The sequence below is a fragment of the Lynx rufus genome, unplaced genomic scaffold, assembly GCF_022079265.1.
Source record: "Lynx rufus isolate CCGP_SWC_20201006 ecotype Redwood Valley unplaced genomic scaffold, mLynRuf1.p SCAF_3, whole genome shotgun sequence".
NCBI lineage: Eukaryota > Metazoa > Chordata > Mammalia > Carnivora > Felidae > Lynx > Lynx rufus.
In genome coordinates, this window is record NW_025814845.1 from 18,174,432 (window position 1) to 18,193,502 (window position 19,071).

At 39.6% G+C, this 19,071-nt stretch overlaps 1 protein-coding gene across 8 annotated transcripts in view; it reads left to right on the top strand.

Moving 5' to 3' along the window:
- RBPJ (recombination signal binding protein for immunoglobulin kappa J region) overlaps positions 1 to 14,665 on the top strand; it is a 101,960-nt gene extending 87,295 nt beyond the window's left edge. For 7 of the 8 annotated variants that reach the window (XM_047091653.1, XM_047091646.1, XM_047091647.1 and 4 more), the window contains 7 exons: positions 173 to 347; positions 4,555 to 4,692; positions 4,849 to 4,961; positions 8,469 to 8,609; positions 9,665 to 9,820; positions 10,159 to 10,262; positions 10,420 to 14,665. In XM_047091653.1, the coding sequence (XP_046947609.1) occupies positions 173 to 347; positions 4,555 to 4,692; positions 4,849 to 4,961; positions 8,469 to 8,609; positions 9,665 to 9,820; positions 10,159 to 10,262; positions 10,420 to 10,735 (1,143 nt within the window). In that variant the 3' untranslated portion in view covers positions 10,736 to 14,665. The remainder of the gene's footprint in view (positions 1 to 172; positions 348 to 4,554; positions 4,693 to 4,848; positions 4,962 to 8,468; positions 8,610 to 9,664; positions 9,821 to 10,158; positions 10,263 to 10,419) is intronic. The other variant, XM_047091652.1, reaches the window with a different exon arrangement.
- The last annotated feature ends 4,406 nt before the right edge of the window (positions 14,666 to 19,071 follow it).

Here is a 19,071-nt window from a genome sequence, read left to right on the forward strand (position 1 = left end):
ACTTGATAAGACTGTCCTTTGCCTTCCAGGATCAATGTCAGTAATTGTTACAATTGGTTTTTTCAGCTATTCATCTAATTCATTCATCGAAAACCTAGCCATGGCTGTACTGAGTTGTAAGTACATAACCAGCAAACTTTTGGTGCTATTGAAACTTCCCTTTTTTTCACAGAACTATTGCACAGCCAAAACTTTGTACATATCTGATTCAGACAAGAGAAAGCACTTCATGTTGTCTGTAAAGATGTTCTATGGCAACAGCGATGATATTGGTGTGTTCCTCAGCAAGCGGATAAAAGTCATCTCCAAACCTTCCAAAAAGAAGCAGTCATTGAAGAATGCTGACTGTACGTATCCTTGAGTTTTCTTTTTTGTCATCAATTCCCCTGATGGATTCATAAGACAAATTCAACTATTTTTTTAACTGAAAATTGCTTTTTGATAGCAAATTCATTTGTTAGTAATGGTTTTGTGGCCCTCCACTTAATCTGAAACTGTCACATGTATTATTGCCATTTTATGGTCATCTTTTTTTTTTTTTTTTTTTAATTGAAATGGACAATGCCCGGTCTATGGAGATGGTTCCCAGCCAGAGTTGCTTCTGCAGTGTTCCCCAGAGGCATATGGGAAGTGGGAATTTATTCCTTGTGCTGTCAGTGACCACAGGGAGTGCTGATGGCATTGGGTGCATCAGACAGTGACCCTAAAAGTCCTTGTTCTCATTCCACAGAGAATTGATCCCCCAAGAACATCAAAAGCTCCTCTTTGAGAAGCACTGTTATCAAATGGGCTGTGGAAGTCCTTCCTGAAAACCTAAACAAAATTTTTAACACAGTTGCTCTGGCAAAGACTGCTGCCTCATGAGCAAATTTTTAGACTACCAAATACCAAAGATAAACGCTGTCTGACTGAGTTACACATTGCAACCCCTGCACCCAATTTTCTTTTTCTTTTTTTTTAACCCTTTATTATGAAAATTTTCAAACTTACCCAAAAGGGAGAGACTTGTGTAAGGTGACCGGCCCCCTGGCCTCAACAGGTTTTGCCAGTTCTGTTTCATTTTTTCCATGGTCCTTCCTCCTCTGACTTCTGGAATATTTTAATGGAAATCTCAGATGACCTGTTCTTTCAACCATCATTTCTGGAGTAGTGGTGCCTAAAAGTATTGACAGTAGTGCTTTAATGCCATCTAAAAACCAATCCGTGTGCAGACTTATTACATGGTCTCTGAAGTGTTATTTTACAGTTGTGTGTGTGTGTGTGTGTGTGTGTGTTTCTTAGCAGTTGGCCTGTTCAAACTTGGATCCAAATAAGGCCCATACATTTTAACCTATAATAGTGTGTTCTCTCCCCCTCCAATCTTTCCATGTCATTTGCTGAAGAAACTGGGTAATTTTTCCTTTGGAATTTCCATATTCCGGATCTGGCTGATTACTTGTGCCTCTGTCTCTCATATTTTCCATAAACTGGTGGTGAGACCTAAAGACGTATTTTAGAATTAGCTGGTCCTCTATATGTTTGTTTCCTTCTAATCAGAAGTCAGAGATGATACCTGAGATGATACCCATGTCTTGTCCTGTTAAGATTTTTATAGTAAGTTGAGCTGTTGCTAGCCTAATCCATTGGTACAGAGTTCCTCAGCAACCATTAGCCACTGACAATGGCTGCTTAAATCTAGTGTTTTATGAAGGGCTTTTTCGTATTCTTTTACTTAGAACTTGTTAGCGTTTTGTTTCAAATAATAGACTGCAGAGAAAAGGCAGGATAGACACTTGCTTACTAATTTGCAGAATAGCAGTAGTATTTTTTGAAAGTGCTCAAGGTTTTAGGAGTTTTGTTTAGTTTGCTTGTTTTTATTTTGTTTTATTATGAACTTACTCGGTTTTTATATATTGGTTGGTTTTAGTTCCCTCAGTCATTATTATTATAACCATTTATATTATGGAAATTTTCAAACATAGTAAAGTAGACAGAGTTGCATAATTATACGAAAGCTCTGTGTCCAGCCTCTAATTTCTTTTTTTTTTTTTTAATTTTTTTTCAACGTTTTTTATTTATTTTTTTGGGACAGAGAGAGACAGAGCATGAACAGGGGAGGGGCAGAGAGAGAGGGAGACACAGAATCGGAAACAGGCTCCAGGCTCCGAGCCATCAGCCCAGAGCCTGACGCGGGGCTCGAACTCACGGACCGCGAGATCGTGACCTGGCTGAAGTCGGACGCTTAGCCGACTGCGCCACCCAGGCGCCCCTCCAGCCTCTAATTTCAAGACTGATCTTAACTGCAGGCCAGTCTTATTTCATCTATACCTGTATCACACCCCCACTTTCCTCTGCCCTCATTTTAGTTCAATGCAAATATAAGACCTCTCATCTGTAAACATGTATCTCTGAAAGACTGAGGCTCTTGCTTTTTTATTATAATTAAAACACCATGATCACATAAAAACAAATATGTTACAAAACAACTATAAAAAGAAATAATTTCTTCATATTATCAAATGTCTAATTAAACAAATTTAAAATTATCTAAAATGCCATTTTGTTAGTACTTTGGTTGAATCAGAATTCAAATTTTGAATCCCCATCAGATATTTATACTATATATTATATTGACATGTCCTTGAGTATTTTTTAAAGTAAACATGTCTACTACTTACTTATTTTCTTTTTTATTTTATTTAGTTTTTAGAGAATGAGAGAGAGAGTAAGTGGGGCAGAGGGAGGGAGTGGGGGAGACAGAGAGAAAATAGGCTGGCTCCTCGCTCAGCAGGGAGCCTGATGCCTGCAGGGCTCTGTCCCTTGACCCTGGGGTCCTGACCTGAGCTGAAATCAAGAGTCGGATGCTCAGCCAACTGAGCCACCCAGGCACCCCACCTTGAGTACTTTTTATCTTTGGATTCCCTCTTCATGGCTCTCTCTCCTTGCAATGTATTTATTGAAGAGACTGAGTCATTTGGCCCTGAGAGATTACCACATACTGGATTTTGCTAATTTCATTTCCTTGGTGTAGTTTAATGTATCTTATAAACTGATAGTGTCAAAGAGAACACAGTAGAGCCAGACACTAGTTAAAGGTGGTAAAGACAGATTGTATTCAGTACTGTCACAGAAGGGAGAAGAGACTTCAGTGTGGAGCTGAGCTCAATGGATTGTTAGTCCAGGAACAGAGTGAGGGGAGGGGGCAGTGGATAGAACATACCAAGAGGAAACATTAAGGGTACAGGGGCTCTAGAGGAGCCAGCTTAACAGGATTTTTGCTAAAGGCTGGCCTCTCTCTGGTGATCAGATACTCAGGGTGGCTCATGAGGAACTTAATCAGATGTCAAGGGTGGGAGAAAGACTTAGGGAATCTTGCAGTAACTGGGCTGGGAAGGCCAAGAGGGAAGAGGAGCCTGTCTTTAAAGTATGGGCAAGGAGAGGGGCGCCTGGGTGGCTCAGTCGGTTGGGGGTCCAACTTCAGCTCAGGTCATGATCTTGCAGTTCGTGAGTTCGAGCCCCGCGTCGGGCTCTGCTGACAGCTCAGAGCTTGGAGTCTGCTTTGGATTCTGTGTCTCCCTTTCTCTGCCCCTCCCCCGCTCATGTTCCCCCTCCCTCCCTCTCTCTTTCTCTCTCTCAAAAATAAATAAACATTAAAAATTTTTTAAGTTTGGTCAAGGAGAGCATCTTTGTAGTCCATTTAGATGCTTGCTCAGATTTAAATTTGTTCTTTGGTTTTTGTTGTTGTTGCTAGAGGACAAGGCTTACTTCATAATGGGAGTTGGGTGTTCTTGCTAATGTCATGGATTCACACTATCTCCAATTCAAATTATAGGATTTTATTTAAACTCACTTTTTCTAAAAAATAAAAAAAAATGAACTCAATTTTTCTGTTGATTGTAAGTTTCTTATTGACAGAGAACATATTTCACTTTCAGAATATTTTCCTCCTTACATAGATGTGGTTGTTTTTTCAAGAAATTTCATGCAATGCTATATACTTCAAGGTATTTAGAAGAAATCAAAATCTCTAAAATCACAATATCCAGGGGCAGTTGGCCTCAACTTTGCTAAACATTCTTCTAGACTCCTGAGTACATTCCATAGGATTGGATGTGAGCACGTGGACACACACGTACAGCCACATAAATACATATATAATGGAACCACAGTATAGAGAGGGTTTTATAGCCCGTTTTTCCAGTCAGTGATATACTAGGGAGATACTTTTTTTTTTTAATCAGTGCATTTTGATATACATTATTTAATAGGTGAATGATATTATAATGTATTTAATCACTTTCCTATTGTTGGATATTTAAGAATAATGTCCCTTTACTGAACAGCACTGCGTTAAATATACTGTATAGTTCTCATTTAAAAAATATTTTATGGACGTATTTTACATCTTTAGCCTGACATCATTAATGAGAGTTACCTTGATTTTTTTTTTTTTAGGGTATCAATTTGTTAGCAGAATCTATTAATTATTAAGTAATAGTAAAGAATAATTATAACTTGCCAGGTATAGGTCCTTTCCCCCCAGTCACATAAATAGAAGCTGTTTTTTCTTTGCAGTGTGCATTGCCTCAGGAACAAAGGTGGCTCTGTTTAATCGACTTCGATCCCAGACAGTTAGTACCAGATACTTGCATGTAGAAGGAGGTAATTTCCATGCCAGTTCTCAGCAGTGGGGAGCATTTTACATTCATCTCTGTGAGTATGAAAATGTGTATTTGATGTTTTTAGTGTGCAGCTGTTGAAATTCTTTGATAATAAGACACACAGATCTATTAAGTTTTATCATTTTCCTAAGTAGATTAAAGAACTCTAAAAGATAATAATTCGATCTCTTTTGTCATTCCACTGTAGTGGATGATGATGAATCAGAAGGAGAAGAATTCACAGTTCGTGATGGCTACATCCACTATGGACAGACAGTCAAACTTGTGTGCTCGGTTACCGGCATGGCTCTCCCAAGACTGGTATGCTCTGCTCTTGCTGCTGTGTGTGGTGAAAATTAAGAACACCAAAAAGGCACAACGTTCAGATGTAAAAATACGCTTCGGTTTCATTTTTTAATTTAAGAAGACGTGTCAATAATCACTGCTATTGATTATTGACAATCACACCCCACCTTATTTAAAAACCGATTTAAGGCAGACAGCCAATTTTTGTGAATGCATTATTAATGACTTTCTGTTACACTGTTTCTAATAAGTTTTGGTGGCGTTTTGCTTCTTGGTTGCATATCTGAACATGTTCAATAGAGGGCACTAAATAATTGCATTATGATTTCTTTCCTTAACCAGTACAGATATACTATATTCATTTTTTGTGGTACCTGATATTCCCACCACAGGACCAAGTTTTCAGAAGCATAGAAATTCTTACTTCTTTAAAAATATAAGCATAGTTTTTACTAGTTTACTCTCCAGCAAGAAGATAGAGTTATTAAAAATTAAATTGTTGGGGCGCCTGGGTGGCGCAGTCGGTTAAGCGTCCGACTTCAGCCAGGTCACGATCTCGCGGTCCGTGAGTTCGAGCCCCGCGTCAGGCTCTGGGCTGATGGCTCGGAGCCTGGAGCCTGTTTCCGATTCTGTGTCTCCCTCTCTCTCTGCCCCTCCCCCGTTCATGCTCTGTCTCTCTCTGTCCCAAAAATAAATAAAAAAAAAACGTTGAAAAAAAAAATTAAAAAAAAAAATTAAATTGTTATTTCATACTCTGAGAGAGAAGCACGGTGTTTAGGACTTTTTGTTCACTAGGACAATTTTGAAACTGTAAAAACTGCTTTTCTTCGCAAAATGAACGCAAAAGCCCCTTACACTCCCGCCTTTATATTCCCCCTCCTTTTCAGAAAGAAAAGTTAGTTATGTTAAAGACGGAGGGGATTTAGGAGTATGTCTGATTCAAGGTCCGGGGGGTGGGGGGTAGGGACACAGTGTTGGGCTATATCCAGTTTATCTCAGAAATACGGTAGATATTGTACCAGCGAGCTACAGAGCCAGCACAGGAGAGAGCGCCGGCTGGAGTTCTCCCTGCGGCTGGAGTTCTCCCTGATGTTTTAGGAATGTAGAATTCACCACACACATGGCTTACGTTGTAACATTTGCATTGCCAGGTGTCTCAGATTTCTTTCCTTTTCTTGATAATTAGAAATGACCAAAGCAAGTTTCTGGTGCCATATAGTAGTGGCCATCTTTGGTTTCTTTATTGGTGAGAGGTCGTTCAATAGGGTCTCTGTCCAAAGAACTGTTGTGGGGATAAAATCGAACCAGACGTGGCTCATGTTCACTATGTGCTTATTACTAGCTAGTGGAGAAACCATGGAGCGCACAAATAACAGGACTGCAGACGACTCTCACGTAGAGGAGAAGGATGAGTGAGTGCTGAAGGCTTACATCATTCAAAACTCAGTTATTTCTCTAAAATCCAGACCTCCTCAAATTTAAATATTGCCCTAAGACTTTAGCATCAAACTGAAACATTTTGCTTGAATTTAGTCAGTCTCGAAGACTGTCTTAGAAGTTCTCATTGCTAAAGTGTACTGTCTCCCTTTAAACTCAAAAATGGGTGTGGTGTTAGTAGAATGGAAGATATTCTGACTAAATGACCTGCAGAGCTAAAAAATGTAAACATGAAGAATGCTAACTTCAAAGATGGGGACTTTTATACAATTGTAGCTTAGTTAAAGAAAAATCTTTGGATATTGAGATGTAAACCAAGTAATAAAAGCCAATATTATTGCATGATATCAATAGTATTGTTCTAAGCACTTTACATATATTTATTTAATCCTCATAAAACTCAGTAGTTACTGTGAAGGATGTTCATTGTGGAGCAATGTGTAACTGCCCTACGTGCACAGGTTCATTCTATAAATAGTCCTGAACCTTCCATGTGCCAGACACTGTCTAGATGCTGGATACAGTGGTGAGCAAGATGGGCTTTCTTTCCTCATGGAGCTTGCAGTTTTAGGGAGATGGACAACATTAGCTAAAGAAATAACCATATTAACGTATTAAAGGTTAACACAAATGTTAGGAAAGTAAGTTAAAACAGGGTAAAGACCTAGAGACCTTGGGGAGTGCTTGGAGTGGTTGGAGAAATCTTCAAAGTGGGTATATTTGAACAGAGACCAGAACGAAGGTGGGAACCACAAACTGTGAAGGGCATTTCAGACAGACAGCACAAGTGGAGACAGAATGTCAGACCGGAGTGGTGAGGACTAGTGAGGAAAGCGCTGTAGTCTGAACTGGGGAGGGGTGGGAAATGAGGCTACAAGGTCAGCCTTGTAGATGTGATGGCATCCTGTAGAGTCTCTCTCTGTATCTAGAGTATGGACTTTATATTACCTACATATGCCAGGAGGCCACTGGAAGGTTTTAACCAGGGCATGATGACTGATTTATGTTTAGGAGGATAATTCTGGCTGCTCTGTGAAGAGGAGAACATGGGGTATAGCAGTGGGAACAGAGAGACAGTGGTTGGACTTTGGTCATAATTCAGGATGGTAGCAGTAAGGTGATGAGAGATGACACATTTATTTGAAAGTAGATTTAATAGAATTTGTTGACAGTTTGGATGATTAGGTATAAGAGAAAACAAGGAGTCAAGGCTGACTCCAAAGTTTTTGGATTTGAGTGAGTAGTGGTGCCATTTACTGAGCTGTGAGTTGGAGGAAGTTAGAAGTTTGGGTATTTTTTTTTTTTTTTAATGTTTACTTACTTTTGAAAGAAGAGAGAGACAGAGGGTGAATGGGGGAAGGGCAGAGAAAGAGGGAGACCCAGAATCCAAATCAGACTCCAGGCTCTGAGCTCTCAGCACAGAGCCTGATGCGTGGCTCGAACTCACAAACTGTGAGGTCATGACCTGAGCCGAAGTCGGATGCTCAACTGAATGAGCCACCCAGGTGCCCCAGGTTTTTAATTATATGTATACGTATATGTGTACACACACACACACACACACACACACACACACACACACACACGGAGAGGGAGGGAGGGGGGAAGGAGAGTAGTCTTCAGAGATTCTCTTCTGATGTGATTGTATATCATTGGAAAAGTCAACTGAACTTGCTACATAAAATACGGTCCATTGGCCAGCAGGGTTAACACCAGCTGTCAGCTTGTTAGAAATGCAGACTATTAGGTCCACGTGAAATCTGTGGGATTAGAACAGATGTGTTTTTAACAAAAACCCCAGATGATTTATATGCACAGTAAAGCTTGAAAGGCAGTGATCTAGAAAACGAGTATCTGCCCGCCCTGTTTTTCAGGTATTCCCAGAAGAAGGTAACCATTTCCACATTCTACCATGCTTGTGATCTGAAAGTATTTTTTATACCTAGCCTTAGTGTTTGTAAATGTTTTTGTATATACACTGTGATGTGTTGTTATAGCATATTCTTTCCGTGTGCCCTTGGCAGTGTCCAGAATGAAAGCTCTCCATATGTGATGACCTTTTCTTTCTTAATTATTGAACTATAGATAATTAGGAAAGTGGATAAGCAAACCGCATTACTGGATGCAGACGATCCTGTGTCACAACTCCATAAATGTGCATTTTACCTTAAGGATACAGAAAGAATGTACTTGTGCCTTTCTCAAGAAAGAATAATCCAGTTTCAGGTATGTTCTTAAATTACTGATTAAAAAAAAAAAAATGTGTCAGCTGTTCGGTTAGCAGCATACAGAAACCTAAAACTCTTGTTTAATGTTAATTGTACCCAAAGACACAAAGCCGTTTTCAGGTATTTTTCTCAAGTCTGAAGGTTCTTAACCTACTTGATCCTGAGACATGGCAGTCATCCCACCTCAAGGAAGAACTCAAATCCATAAACATGTTCTTGGAGAGACAGTTAATATCTATTTCTGGGAATCAAAAAAGGTTCTCAGATCATCCAAAAGTAGATTTTGGGTGTTCATTGTGTCCTCTGAAACTGTGTGAAGATGTTGTATATAGATGCACACACATTTCTGGGGAGGGTTCATAATTATCAGATTTACGTCGAGGTCTTCCTAGATAGTAATGAGGAAATGTTTCGAAAGCTGATTTTTAACTGCATTTACTAGAAGTCTTTCACGAAGACGTCTATGACATGGGCAGATGATTTAGTGGGATGGTTAACACTTCGTGTGAAACGCACTTGTAAACACCTGAAGACCCCGTTTCAGAGAGATGGCCACATACAGCCGTCCTCCTCAGCCCAGAACTGCTGGACTAGCCTGGGTGTTTGAAGGTAGGGGTGGGGGGTTGCCAGTTCACATCTTGGTTTCCTCCTGCTGGAAGTACCTAGGTTCAACTGCTCTCGACGCTTGAAGGGCTCTTAACTCTCTTAGGGATCCATAAAGAGTTTTAAGTAGCTATTTACATCACGAATACTATCTTTTATTAAAGAAATTATGCAGGTACTGGTGTGCTCTTAAATGGGTATTCTGAAAGGTATTATTTTTAATATGTCACTGAAATATTTCATGGTATAAAAAACTACTGGATGTGAGGTTGTCATATTGATGCTCTGTGTTTAGTTAGGGATTGGCAGAGCACCATGTTTGGAAAGTTCAGAAATTTGTAGTAAATTGTCTGCCTGTTAACTCCAGTCTATGAATGTTACCTTGTTAAAATTGTCTTTATACTGCAGTGTATATAAACTTCCATTTCTAAACATTTCTTTCTTCATCAGGCCACTCCATGCCCAAAAGAACCAAATAAAGAGATGATAAATGATGGAGCTTCCTGGACAATCATTAGTACGGATAAGGCAGAATATACATTTTACGAGGGGATGGGCCCTGTCCTTGCCCCAGTCACCCCTGTGCCTGTCGTAGAAAGTCTTCAGGTGAGACCCCTTACAAGTTGACTTTTAGCTCTTTGCAGTTGCTTTCTCTGCTCTGACTTAGCATGACTTTATTTCACAATTAATCATAAGATTTGGAGATTTTGTTAATACATTGTTGATTAAAAAAAATAAAAGCATACTTTTTATACAAGAAAACTTAAGTCAACTATATTATCTTGAGATGTTTTTAGCTCATTTTGTCCTTATAATCATATTATTTAAGAGTTGTATTTTTCCGTTTTTTTCACAAATCATAGTCAAATGAAAAACTAATATGTGTACTTTAATGGAAAATGAAAAGTTTTCTCAACATTGTTCTGATTTTCTGTGAATTTCAGTTGAATGGCGGTGGGGACGTAGCAATGCTTGAACTTACAGGACAGAATTTCACTCCAAATTTACGAGTGTGGTTTGGGGATGTAGAAGCTGAAACTATGTACAGGTACTTAATGAAACTTTTTACATCATCCAGAGTTTTTGATGGGGTTGGGTACATGAGATTCTTTCCTAATACTGATTGTAATGTATCGAGCAAGCTTGTTTTAAGTTCCAGTTCTAAAATATACCTTCCTTTTAAGTGCTTTATATTTCCTCCTCAGATGTGGAGAGAGTATGCTCTGTGTTGTCCCAGACATTTCTGCATTCCGGGAGGGCTGGCGATGGGTCCGGCAGCCAGTCCAGGTTCCAGTAACTTTGGTCCGTAATGATGGAATCATTTATTCCACCAGCCTTACCTTTACCTACACACCGGAACCAGGGCCACGGCCACACTGCAGTGCGGCAGGAGCAATCCTTCGAGCCAGTTCAAGCCAAGTGCCCCCTAATGAATCAAACACAAACAGCGAGGGAAGTTACACAAATGTCAGCACAAATTCTACCAGTGTCACATCATCTGCAGCAACAGTGGTGTCCTAACTACCGGCTTCTTGCTGGGACTTAAACTGACTTGAGTGCGGCAAAATGTTGACAAAAAAAAAAAAAAAAGAAAGAAAGAAAAAAAAATGAACAATCTTTTGTGGTTTCTTGGGAAAACTTTTCATACCAGGTGATACTGTTCAGAAACCCCATTACCTACAAGTGCTGATCTGAAGTGCAGAAGCCGCAGTAAAACAAAACGTCGAAATGTACAAACTATTGGGAATCGATTGTTTTTGGCTGTTACTCTTGTTTGGTTGGTTTTTGTTTGGTTTTGTTTAAATGGGCAAGAAATAGAGATGTGGCTGGAATAAAAGTTAATCAAACTAGAAGACACAAATCTAACATAGTTTTTACGGACCAAGGAACTTGTATAAGCTTTAGCAAAAGGTACATTTTCACCATACCTTTTTTTATATCACAGTATATAGTACACCTTTGTTACCAAATAGGTCCCTCTCCTCCCCACCCCGTCTGAGCTTTTGCTCTACAGTACATTCAAGTTCCAAGCCTGACCATGCTTGTTTAACCTAATTACCATATTCTTCCAGGTTTTTTTTTTTTTTTTTTTTTTTTTGGTTTAAGGCTGGAACTGATCTTTTTATTTTATTTTATTTTTTTAAAGCTGATGTCTTATGACTTTTCACGAGTCGAAATTGTTCTGATTTCAGCAAGTCAAATCTTGTAAAGGCCCGCCTATTTTTTTTTTTAAGATTATATGAAGTCTGTGCAAAAGCTTTAAAAAAAATGCCTCTGCCTTGCCTGCAGTACATGCAATGTATGTTAACTTAGTCTCTATTCTCAGACACTGTTGGTAGTTCTTTCCTTGTTTTCCTTTTTTTGTTGTTGTTGTTCTAAATGTATTTATAGTGGTATTCCAAGAGGTTCTAAAATTTCCGTGGAATTAAATGTGGCCATTTAGTCATTAATGAATTCATGGTGCAGAACATGTTGGTATTTGAAGCGTTCTCTCCCCTTTGCCCATGTGTAAATGTATCTACATGTTCCAGATTCGTTCAGGTCCCCCGCCCCACTCCTAATCTTGTACATAACTTGTATTATGTGTAAGTTAAACATTTTATTTTGAACTTGGAATGTTCCCAGTGATCTCCTTCAGCAGGGTGTTTTCCGCCTTGTTAGCATAGGACAAAAAAAAAAAAAAATATCATGAGAAGTATTTGCTACCAGCTGGTAGATGGTGCCCTTATTGTATAATGAGAAAATCTCAGCAAAAGCATGTGTTTGTTTACTTATTTTTTTTATTTTATTATTATTATTATTTTTTTGGTAGCCTAGGTCAAAACATCATTGTAACCTTGAAACAAGATGCTTTTATTAGATGACCAACTCAAATAGCTTGGAAGACAGTACTTTAGAACAGATAGTTGTGAGATTGTAAAACTGCAAATGCAATTAATCTTTTCATCTCTCTTCTGACTCCTCTGTCTTCTCTTCCCCAGTGCTGAGTGTCTCCACAGATGTCTCCTACTCAGAAGACATTTCTTTTCCATTCAGTTAAGATTTCGTGGCATTCGGGTTGTGCGTTGGCCCTTCCATGCTGTAGGCTCACCGGTTTTTCCTTGCTTCCATTCCTGCACTCTGGTCAGGCCTTTGTTCAGTTTCTTAGAAATTGCAGCCGACTCACTGGGCTACATTTAGTACAGGAACCGTGTGTGTGATGTTCTAGGACACAGTCTAGTACTACAATCATTCTTTCTAGAGTTCAAAACTACCTCTAGAGTGTGGTAAGCTTTTACTGTCCCATAAAACAGGAGCCACAAGTACCTTATGAATGCAAAACTAACTTCCCACAGTGTTGCCATACAGAACATTGTCTTTCTGGTGTCATGGGCTGTTTTGAAAACGTCTTCATCGGTAGACTTTGTAAACATTAGTAGCTTTCCCCCTCTCCCCAGCTTTGTTATCTTCATCACTCATTCTTTTGCTCAGACTGTGTCATTGTAAATACAATTCCTAACTTCTCTAAATCACCTTTTCCTCAGTTTTCAAGGAGGAAGTCACTTGTAAAACACATTACTGGTGTAAATCAGAGTTATTGTGGTTTTATCGTACTGCAAGCCTTTTTAATTACTCACAGGCTGCATTATTCTATATGTATAGCCTTCTCTTCAGATCTGCTCCAGTCACTAGCTTCTCTCGTAAGCTGACCCTGCCTCACACTTCAAATCTGATCCAGTGATCAAGGGCAGAATTGTGGCCTTACCTTTCTTTGTTTTAACTGTTTACTAGCTCCTTCTTGCAAACTTGCTTATTTCTGAGTAGTATTTATTCTTCTCTGTTGAGTCATGGAAGTAATCTTTACACTGCTTTTGGTTCGGAGCGTGGAAATATTTTCAGTGCCGCTTTACTTCCAATGGGCCACAAGTTTCCTCCACTTCCCAGGTTGGTGTTTAGTTACATACAAAACTATGTTAAATTAACCGATAACAGATGAGATACTTTTGAAGAACAGACTTCCTTACGTAGCTTTGCAGCTCAAATTAATTCTTCAAGTTTATGGCTTTGTTAAAATGAACTTTGCTTTTTTACTATTTAATTATACCTTATTTTGGCTGTTTGTTTCTTTTAATAAGACAATTTTGAAATACTAGACTGTAAAGCCTTTTCCTGTTTGTTTTTTGTTTGTTTGAAAAGTCCACGAATGTACTTCTACAGACATTTCCCTTGCTATTTTATGCCATTCTGCATACCACAAACTAAAGACTGAAATGATTTCTGTTGTAGCTTATTTTTTTTATCAGTAGTTCTTTTGTCAGCTGCTTTAAAAAAAAATCTTTATGGATTTGTAAATCATTTTCAGTGTATAATTTATAGGAGCCTTGTCCTCTGGTTATAGTAGAATACAGCCCTTCCTCCGATGGCATTATTAGAGATGCTAGATGCTCTTCTTAGAGTGGTGACCACTTCAGTTAGAAAACATTCGAGTTTTGGGTTGTTTCTGGTTTTTTAAAATTCTGTTTTAGAAGGGTATCTTGTGCTCTCGTGAGCTATGCAATTTCTAAAAATATGCTAGAAGCTGAGTCCATGATCCAGTCTGTTTTTTAGTTCCATTGAATCGATCACCTAGATTGGGAAGGCAGTTAAAGGCTTTAAATGTAGAATGCCCTTTTGATTTTGAATGATTTCAGAATCGAACACTAGTATAATATTTAACCTGCTGCTGACTTTTCTTCAACTGTGGCAACTAAAGGCATCCTCATATATGTGTTAGTGAAATATTTATCCCTCTTCTGCACAGACTTATTTGCATTCATAACTGGTTAGTTTTCGTTTTCGTTTTTGTTTTTAATGAAACTGGTACCATCTGTGCCCTCACAGAATATTCCCCATGCAGTTTTTGAGAACTAAACTCGTCCTGTTTAACCAGATAATCCACGGGGTGGGGGAGGGGGGTTCCTTTTTTAAACAAAATGCTATTCAATTATTAACCAAGTTACTTACTTTTGATTTCAAAAGCAGCTGTGTTTTCTAATGAGTGCTGAACAAATGTGTGTTCGGTACTTCTGATTTTGTTTTCAAGCACTGTAATGTGGGCTGGATGATTAGAAACAATAATATATTAGGGTTTCTATTTAACCCTTTCAGGACTGAACTGTATCTCCTATTAATTTTTCCCTGTGTCGTGATAAATGTTTGCCGGCATTCAGTACTGTGTTGGTCCAGACGTAGGTTTATATGCTCATTTTTAGCTTATTTCTTGTACCTTGCAGCATGCTGTACGCATTCAGTCCTTAAGGGGTTTATTTTACAAACTGTGCGCCTGTAAGGTTTATTAGCAATAAGATAGAAAATTGAGCAAGTTTATACCATAATTTTGTAGAAAAAAGAATCTGCTCAGTTCCATATTTCGCCCATGAGAAACCTGCAATACGGGCAGTTTCAAGGAATAAATAAAAAAGGAAACGCAAACCATTGTAAAGTCTTCTGTTGGCTGTGCCTGATGCACGTCTTAGCGTCTTGGCTTTCCGAATAGTTCATGAAGTAGAATTAAATTACGTATCACAGTTTGCGTATTAAAAATCTTACCTTGCTGTCTATATCACGTCAAAGCGATAGCTATGCTCTTTTTCTATTCAGTATTTGTAACTGTGTAATGCTTTCCAGAGAGATAGTTTTGGGGGTTTTCTCCATGTAAATAATAAATAAGGAAAGGGCTTTGTCACCCAAGGGGCAGATCTCCCAATCCAGGAGCATTTCAAGCTAATCTCAACAAGATTAACGAGTATTATTTAACAGCAGCTTGCTTTTCCAATATAAAGTTGGTATTTGGTTTGATGCACAGAAGAACATACAATGATGGTTTGTGCTTTTTAGTGGGGCCTCCTGATATGGAGAGAGAAGATTCTGTGTTTAGTACTGAAACAGTTAAAGGGGACGTTACATATTTTTTAAATCCTAGCAAGTTTATTTTTTATCTGACTTCTCCCCCCTTCCAAGAAAAACATGTTATCAGAATTTTTCTAAAGACCTCTTGCTCTAAAAATAGTGATTGTTAAATAAGAGACAATTTAAGTCGGAAGCTTTTAAGGCTCGAGATTGATAGTGATTACTTGATTTAGAGTTCAGAAGAGAATAATAAATGTGTATTCCTTGCCATAAACAGTATGTGAGCCCTTTCCAAGCAATCTTACCAAAGATCCATTAAGTGTATCTTACTCTTTTTGTCACTGCACCTCCAGATGATTGCCATTTACACGGGGATGGAGAGGGCAGGCTACATCAGGTTCTAGCAGTAAGTGGTCACAGAAGGGAGTCTTTCCCTTTAAAAAAAAAAAAAATCTAGAATGTTAGACTAAAAAGAAATCCCTAAAAAAAGTTCAGTGCTAGGAAATCATGAAGGAGACCGATGTAGCTGATGTATATAAAGAGGTTATTCACCTTGACCTAAGGGTTAGAGCCTAAAGCATAAGGTCAAGTGATGGCCCTGTAAGTCACAGGCCCAGTCAGAACCTGTAAGAATGTACTTCATACATGTAGTTTTTTGTGTTCAGGATAAACTCGTTTGAGTGCCTGGCACAAAGCTGTTACTCTCACACATGTGGAGTTCATTGAAAAGGCGGATAAATACTCTCGACTACAGAGAGGGAGAGGGTTTAAACTACAAGAAACATTCATACCAAACACAAATAGGTTATAACTATTGGAACTTACAGAATGGTTTGCTTTGAGGAAGTGGCACTTTAAACTGTGCTGTTCTATGAAAAAATGTCTCAAGGTAAGTATGAAGCTTGGGTGTGTGTCGAGTTCATTCTGGCATTATGACTGTAGTCCCTGCTTTTCATTTCCTTACATTCTGCCCACCTCACTTTAGTACAGACACGTAGGTCAGTCATTTCTGGCACCTTTACCTGGTTGATAATTTCTGCCGGGGCTGGACAAGTAGGGTTACTGGTATGTATTTAAATCCCACACTGTCGACCTAGAAGCACCCACCTTCGTCACCCAAAGGAGGAAATAGCGTGACTGGGTGGTCTCCACGGTGGCCTCTTCGGTGACTTGACAGGGGTTCCTTTTACCTAGAACTGGCTTCTCCTTGCACGCCTCCTCTCTGTTTTTCTCACCGCACAGCACAGAGTAATGATGACTAAGTTCTTTTATATATATATATATATATATATATATATATATATATAAATTTATTGTCAAGTTGGTTTCCATACAACACCCAGTGCTCATCCCAACAGGTTCCCTCCTCCATGCCCATCACCCACCCACCCACCCCCTCCCTCCCATCCATCAACCCTCAGTTTGTTCTCCGTTTTTAAGAGTCTCTTAGGGTTTGGCTCCCTCCCTTTCTAACCTTTTTTTTCCCCTTCCCCTCCCCCATGGTTTTCTGTTAAGTTTCTCAGGATCCACATAAGAGTGAAAACATGGTATCTGTCTTTCTCTTTATGACTTATTTCACTTAGCATAATACCCTCCAGTTCCATCCACGTTGCTACAAAAGGCCATATTTCATTCTTTCTCATTGCCAAGTACTATCCCATTGTGTATATAAACCACAATTTCTTTATCCATTCATCAGCTGATGGACATTTAGACTCTTTCCATAATTTGGCTATTGTTCTTAATATGGCATTCAGATGGTTAGACGATACAACGAAAAGTTTTGGGGAAAAATAATTGTGACTTGGCGGACAGTGATGATTATTTTAATCACCAAATGTCCTAGAGATTTCACAAGCTGAGAATTTGCTGGTAGATTCCAAAGGTGCAAATGGTGTGATTGGGGGGAAGAACTTCAGCTGAAGGATAATGGTATATGCGGCTATTTGCTTGGAAGCATGAATATCCATCCTTATTTCTGGGTAATGCCGGAAGTTAGAATTTGCTAGAACATAAGTGGGAATTTTTAAATGGCCAGGAACATTCTAGGCTCTGAGCTCAGTCAGGGTGTGGCTCTTTCTGAAAATTTCCACTAAGGGCTTGTCTTAGTGTGCTCCAACTGCCATAAGAAAATACCATGGACTGAGTGGTTTCAACAACAGAAATGAACTTTCTCACAGTCCTGGAAGCTGGAAGTCAGATCAGGGCACCAGCCAGCCGGGTCAGGTTCAGGTGAGAATTCTTCCTGACTTGCAGACAGCCACCCTCGCTGTGGTCTCACATGGCTCAGAGAAAGAGAGAGAGAGAACAAGAGAAAGAGAGCTGGGTCTTTGTTCAAAGACCACAGTCCTATCTGACTTGGGCCCTACTCTCAGGACCTCATTTAACCTTAATGAACCCCCTGAAGGTGCCATCTCCAGATGGAGTCACACTGGGACTTAAGATTTCAACATGAATGGAGTAGGGGCACAATTCAGTCCATAGCAAAGCTCATCCTAAAAACCTTTCAGGCTGTAGTGTAAATGACACGCGGATGTCCACCTATGTGATGGTATTTGGGTTTACATCATTGTAAGTCCCGGTTGGGGTTTCTCAATAGTTAGCTAAGATGATGAATGGACTGGATTGAGGGACAAGAGGTGAGGCAAGATTGTGGGAGAAGTCACTCTGGCCACTTCTAAGTTGTTCGATGGGCACTGTCTAATCCTCACCACAACCCTATGAGCTCATGCCTGTTTTAGAGATGAAGAGACAGGCCCGGATGTGCCCAAAGTCATGTTAAATTTAGCAGAGCTGGCATTTAGATGTGGCCTCAGGGGCCCAGGATTCTGCTTCTGAGTGCCACACTAGAATTCCCAAGTCACAGTCACCAAAGGATCTGAGGGACGCCGGTTACTATGGAGTGCTTCTGCGACAAGTTCTGTCTTAAGGAACTTTATAGGGCATAAGTCCTTCCATTTCAATCCTCACATTTTCCAGTTGAGAAAAACAGCCCTAGAGGAGGTGAAAAATCCAGATGTAGTTCTAGGTTGAAAATGCTTTATGAACTCAAAAGTGCTATTCCGTTGCTAGGTATTAATTATTGTCACTATTTATTATTACTGTTATTAGCATGTTAATAGCTCCTGGCTAGTCCCCCTAGCCAAGCCTTCCATGTAAATGATGCACTACATTTCATAATCCTGGAGGGAATGATCCTGTAAACTTAAAAACATTTTCCATGTTCCAGATGAAGATAATGGGTCTTCTTCATCTCCAGTAGGTTTAGTGGCCAATTGTAGCTTCAGGAGTTTCTGGACCTTCTATGTGGGCGTTAGGAAGACCAGGACTCAGAGACCAGGGTGTGAAATAATGACCTGAGTGGCGCTCAAATCGTAAACCCCATTCTGCCATTGATTTATCTGGGTGGTGGATTCTGCAGCTCTCCACTCTTCCTTTGTCCCATTTGTAGGTGGGGGAAATAACATAGTTATTAGGAAGGGCACTAAGGAAAAGCCCTTAGCTGTGGTCCTGGCTCGGTTTAGCCTCAAAGCCCAGATACGTGCTTTGGTGTCCTCAGTCGGGTTCAGGAGCCCATTTAGCTTGGTCTTTCAGGGTCAGTGTGAGTTTAGTCCTCAAGCCTGGTTTTTGCTTATTCATTCAAGAAAACAGTGATGTGACTGTTTTGCATATAATACCACAAAGATTTAGAAATGTACACCTTCACTGTGATCGTCATTATTGGAGTTAAAATAGGTTTTAAAGTCAGAAAGCAAGGCTGGTTACTAGGGAAAGGGGATTTGGCAAGAAAAGCGGAAGCCCACAAGATTGAAGGGAAGCCAGAATCATGTTTAGGACTAGAACCCTGTGGATTAAGGAGCCTCCTTCGTAAGAGCGGTCTGCTCAGGGAGCCCCTACCCTTGTGCATTCCCTCTCTTATCCCTAAGTCACCTGCTCCAGATTCAGTTTTGCAGATAACAGCAACTGGTCATGGGAGCCTAGCCCACTAC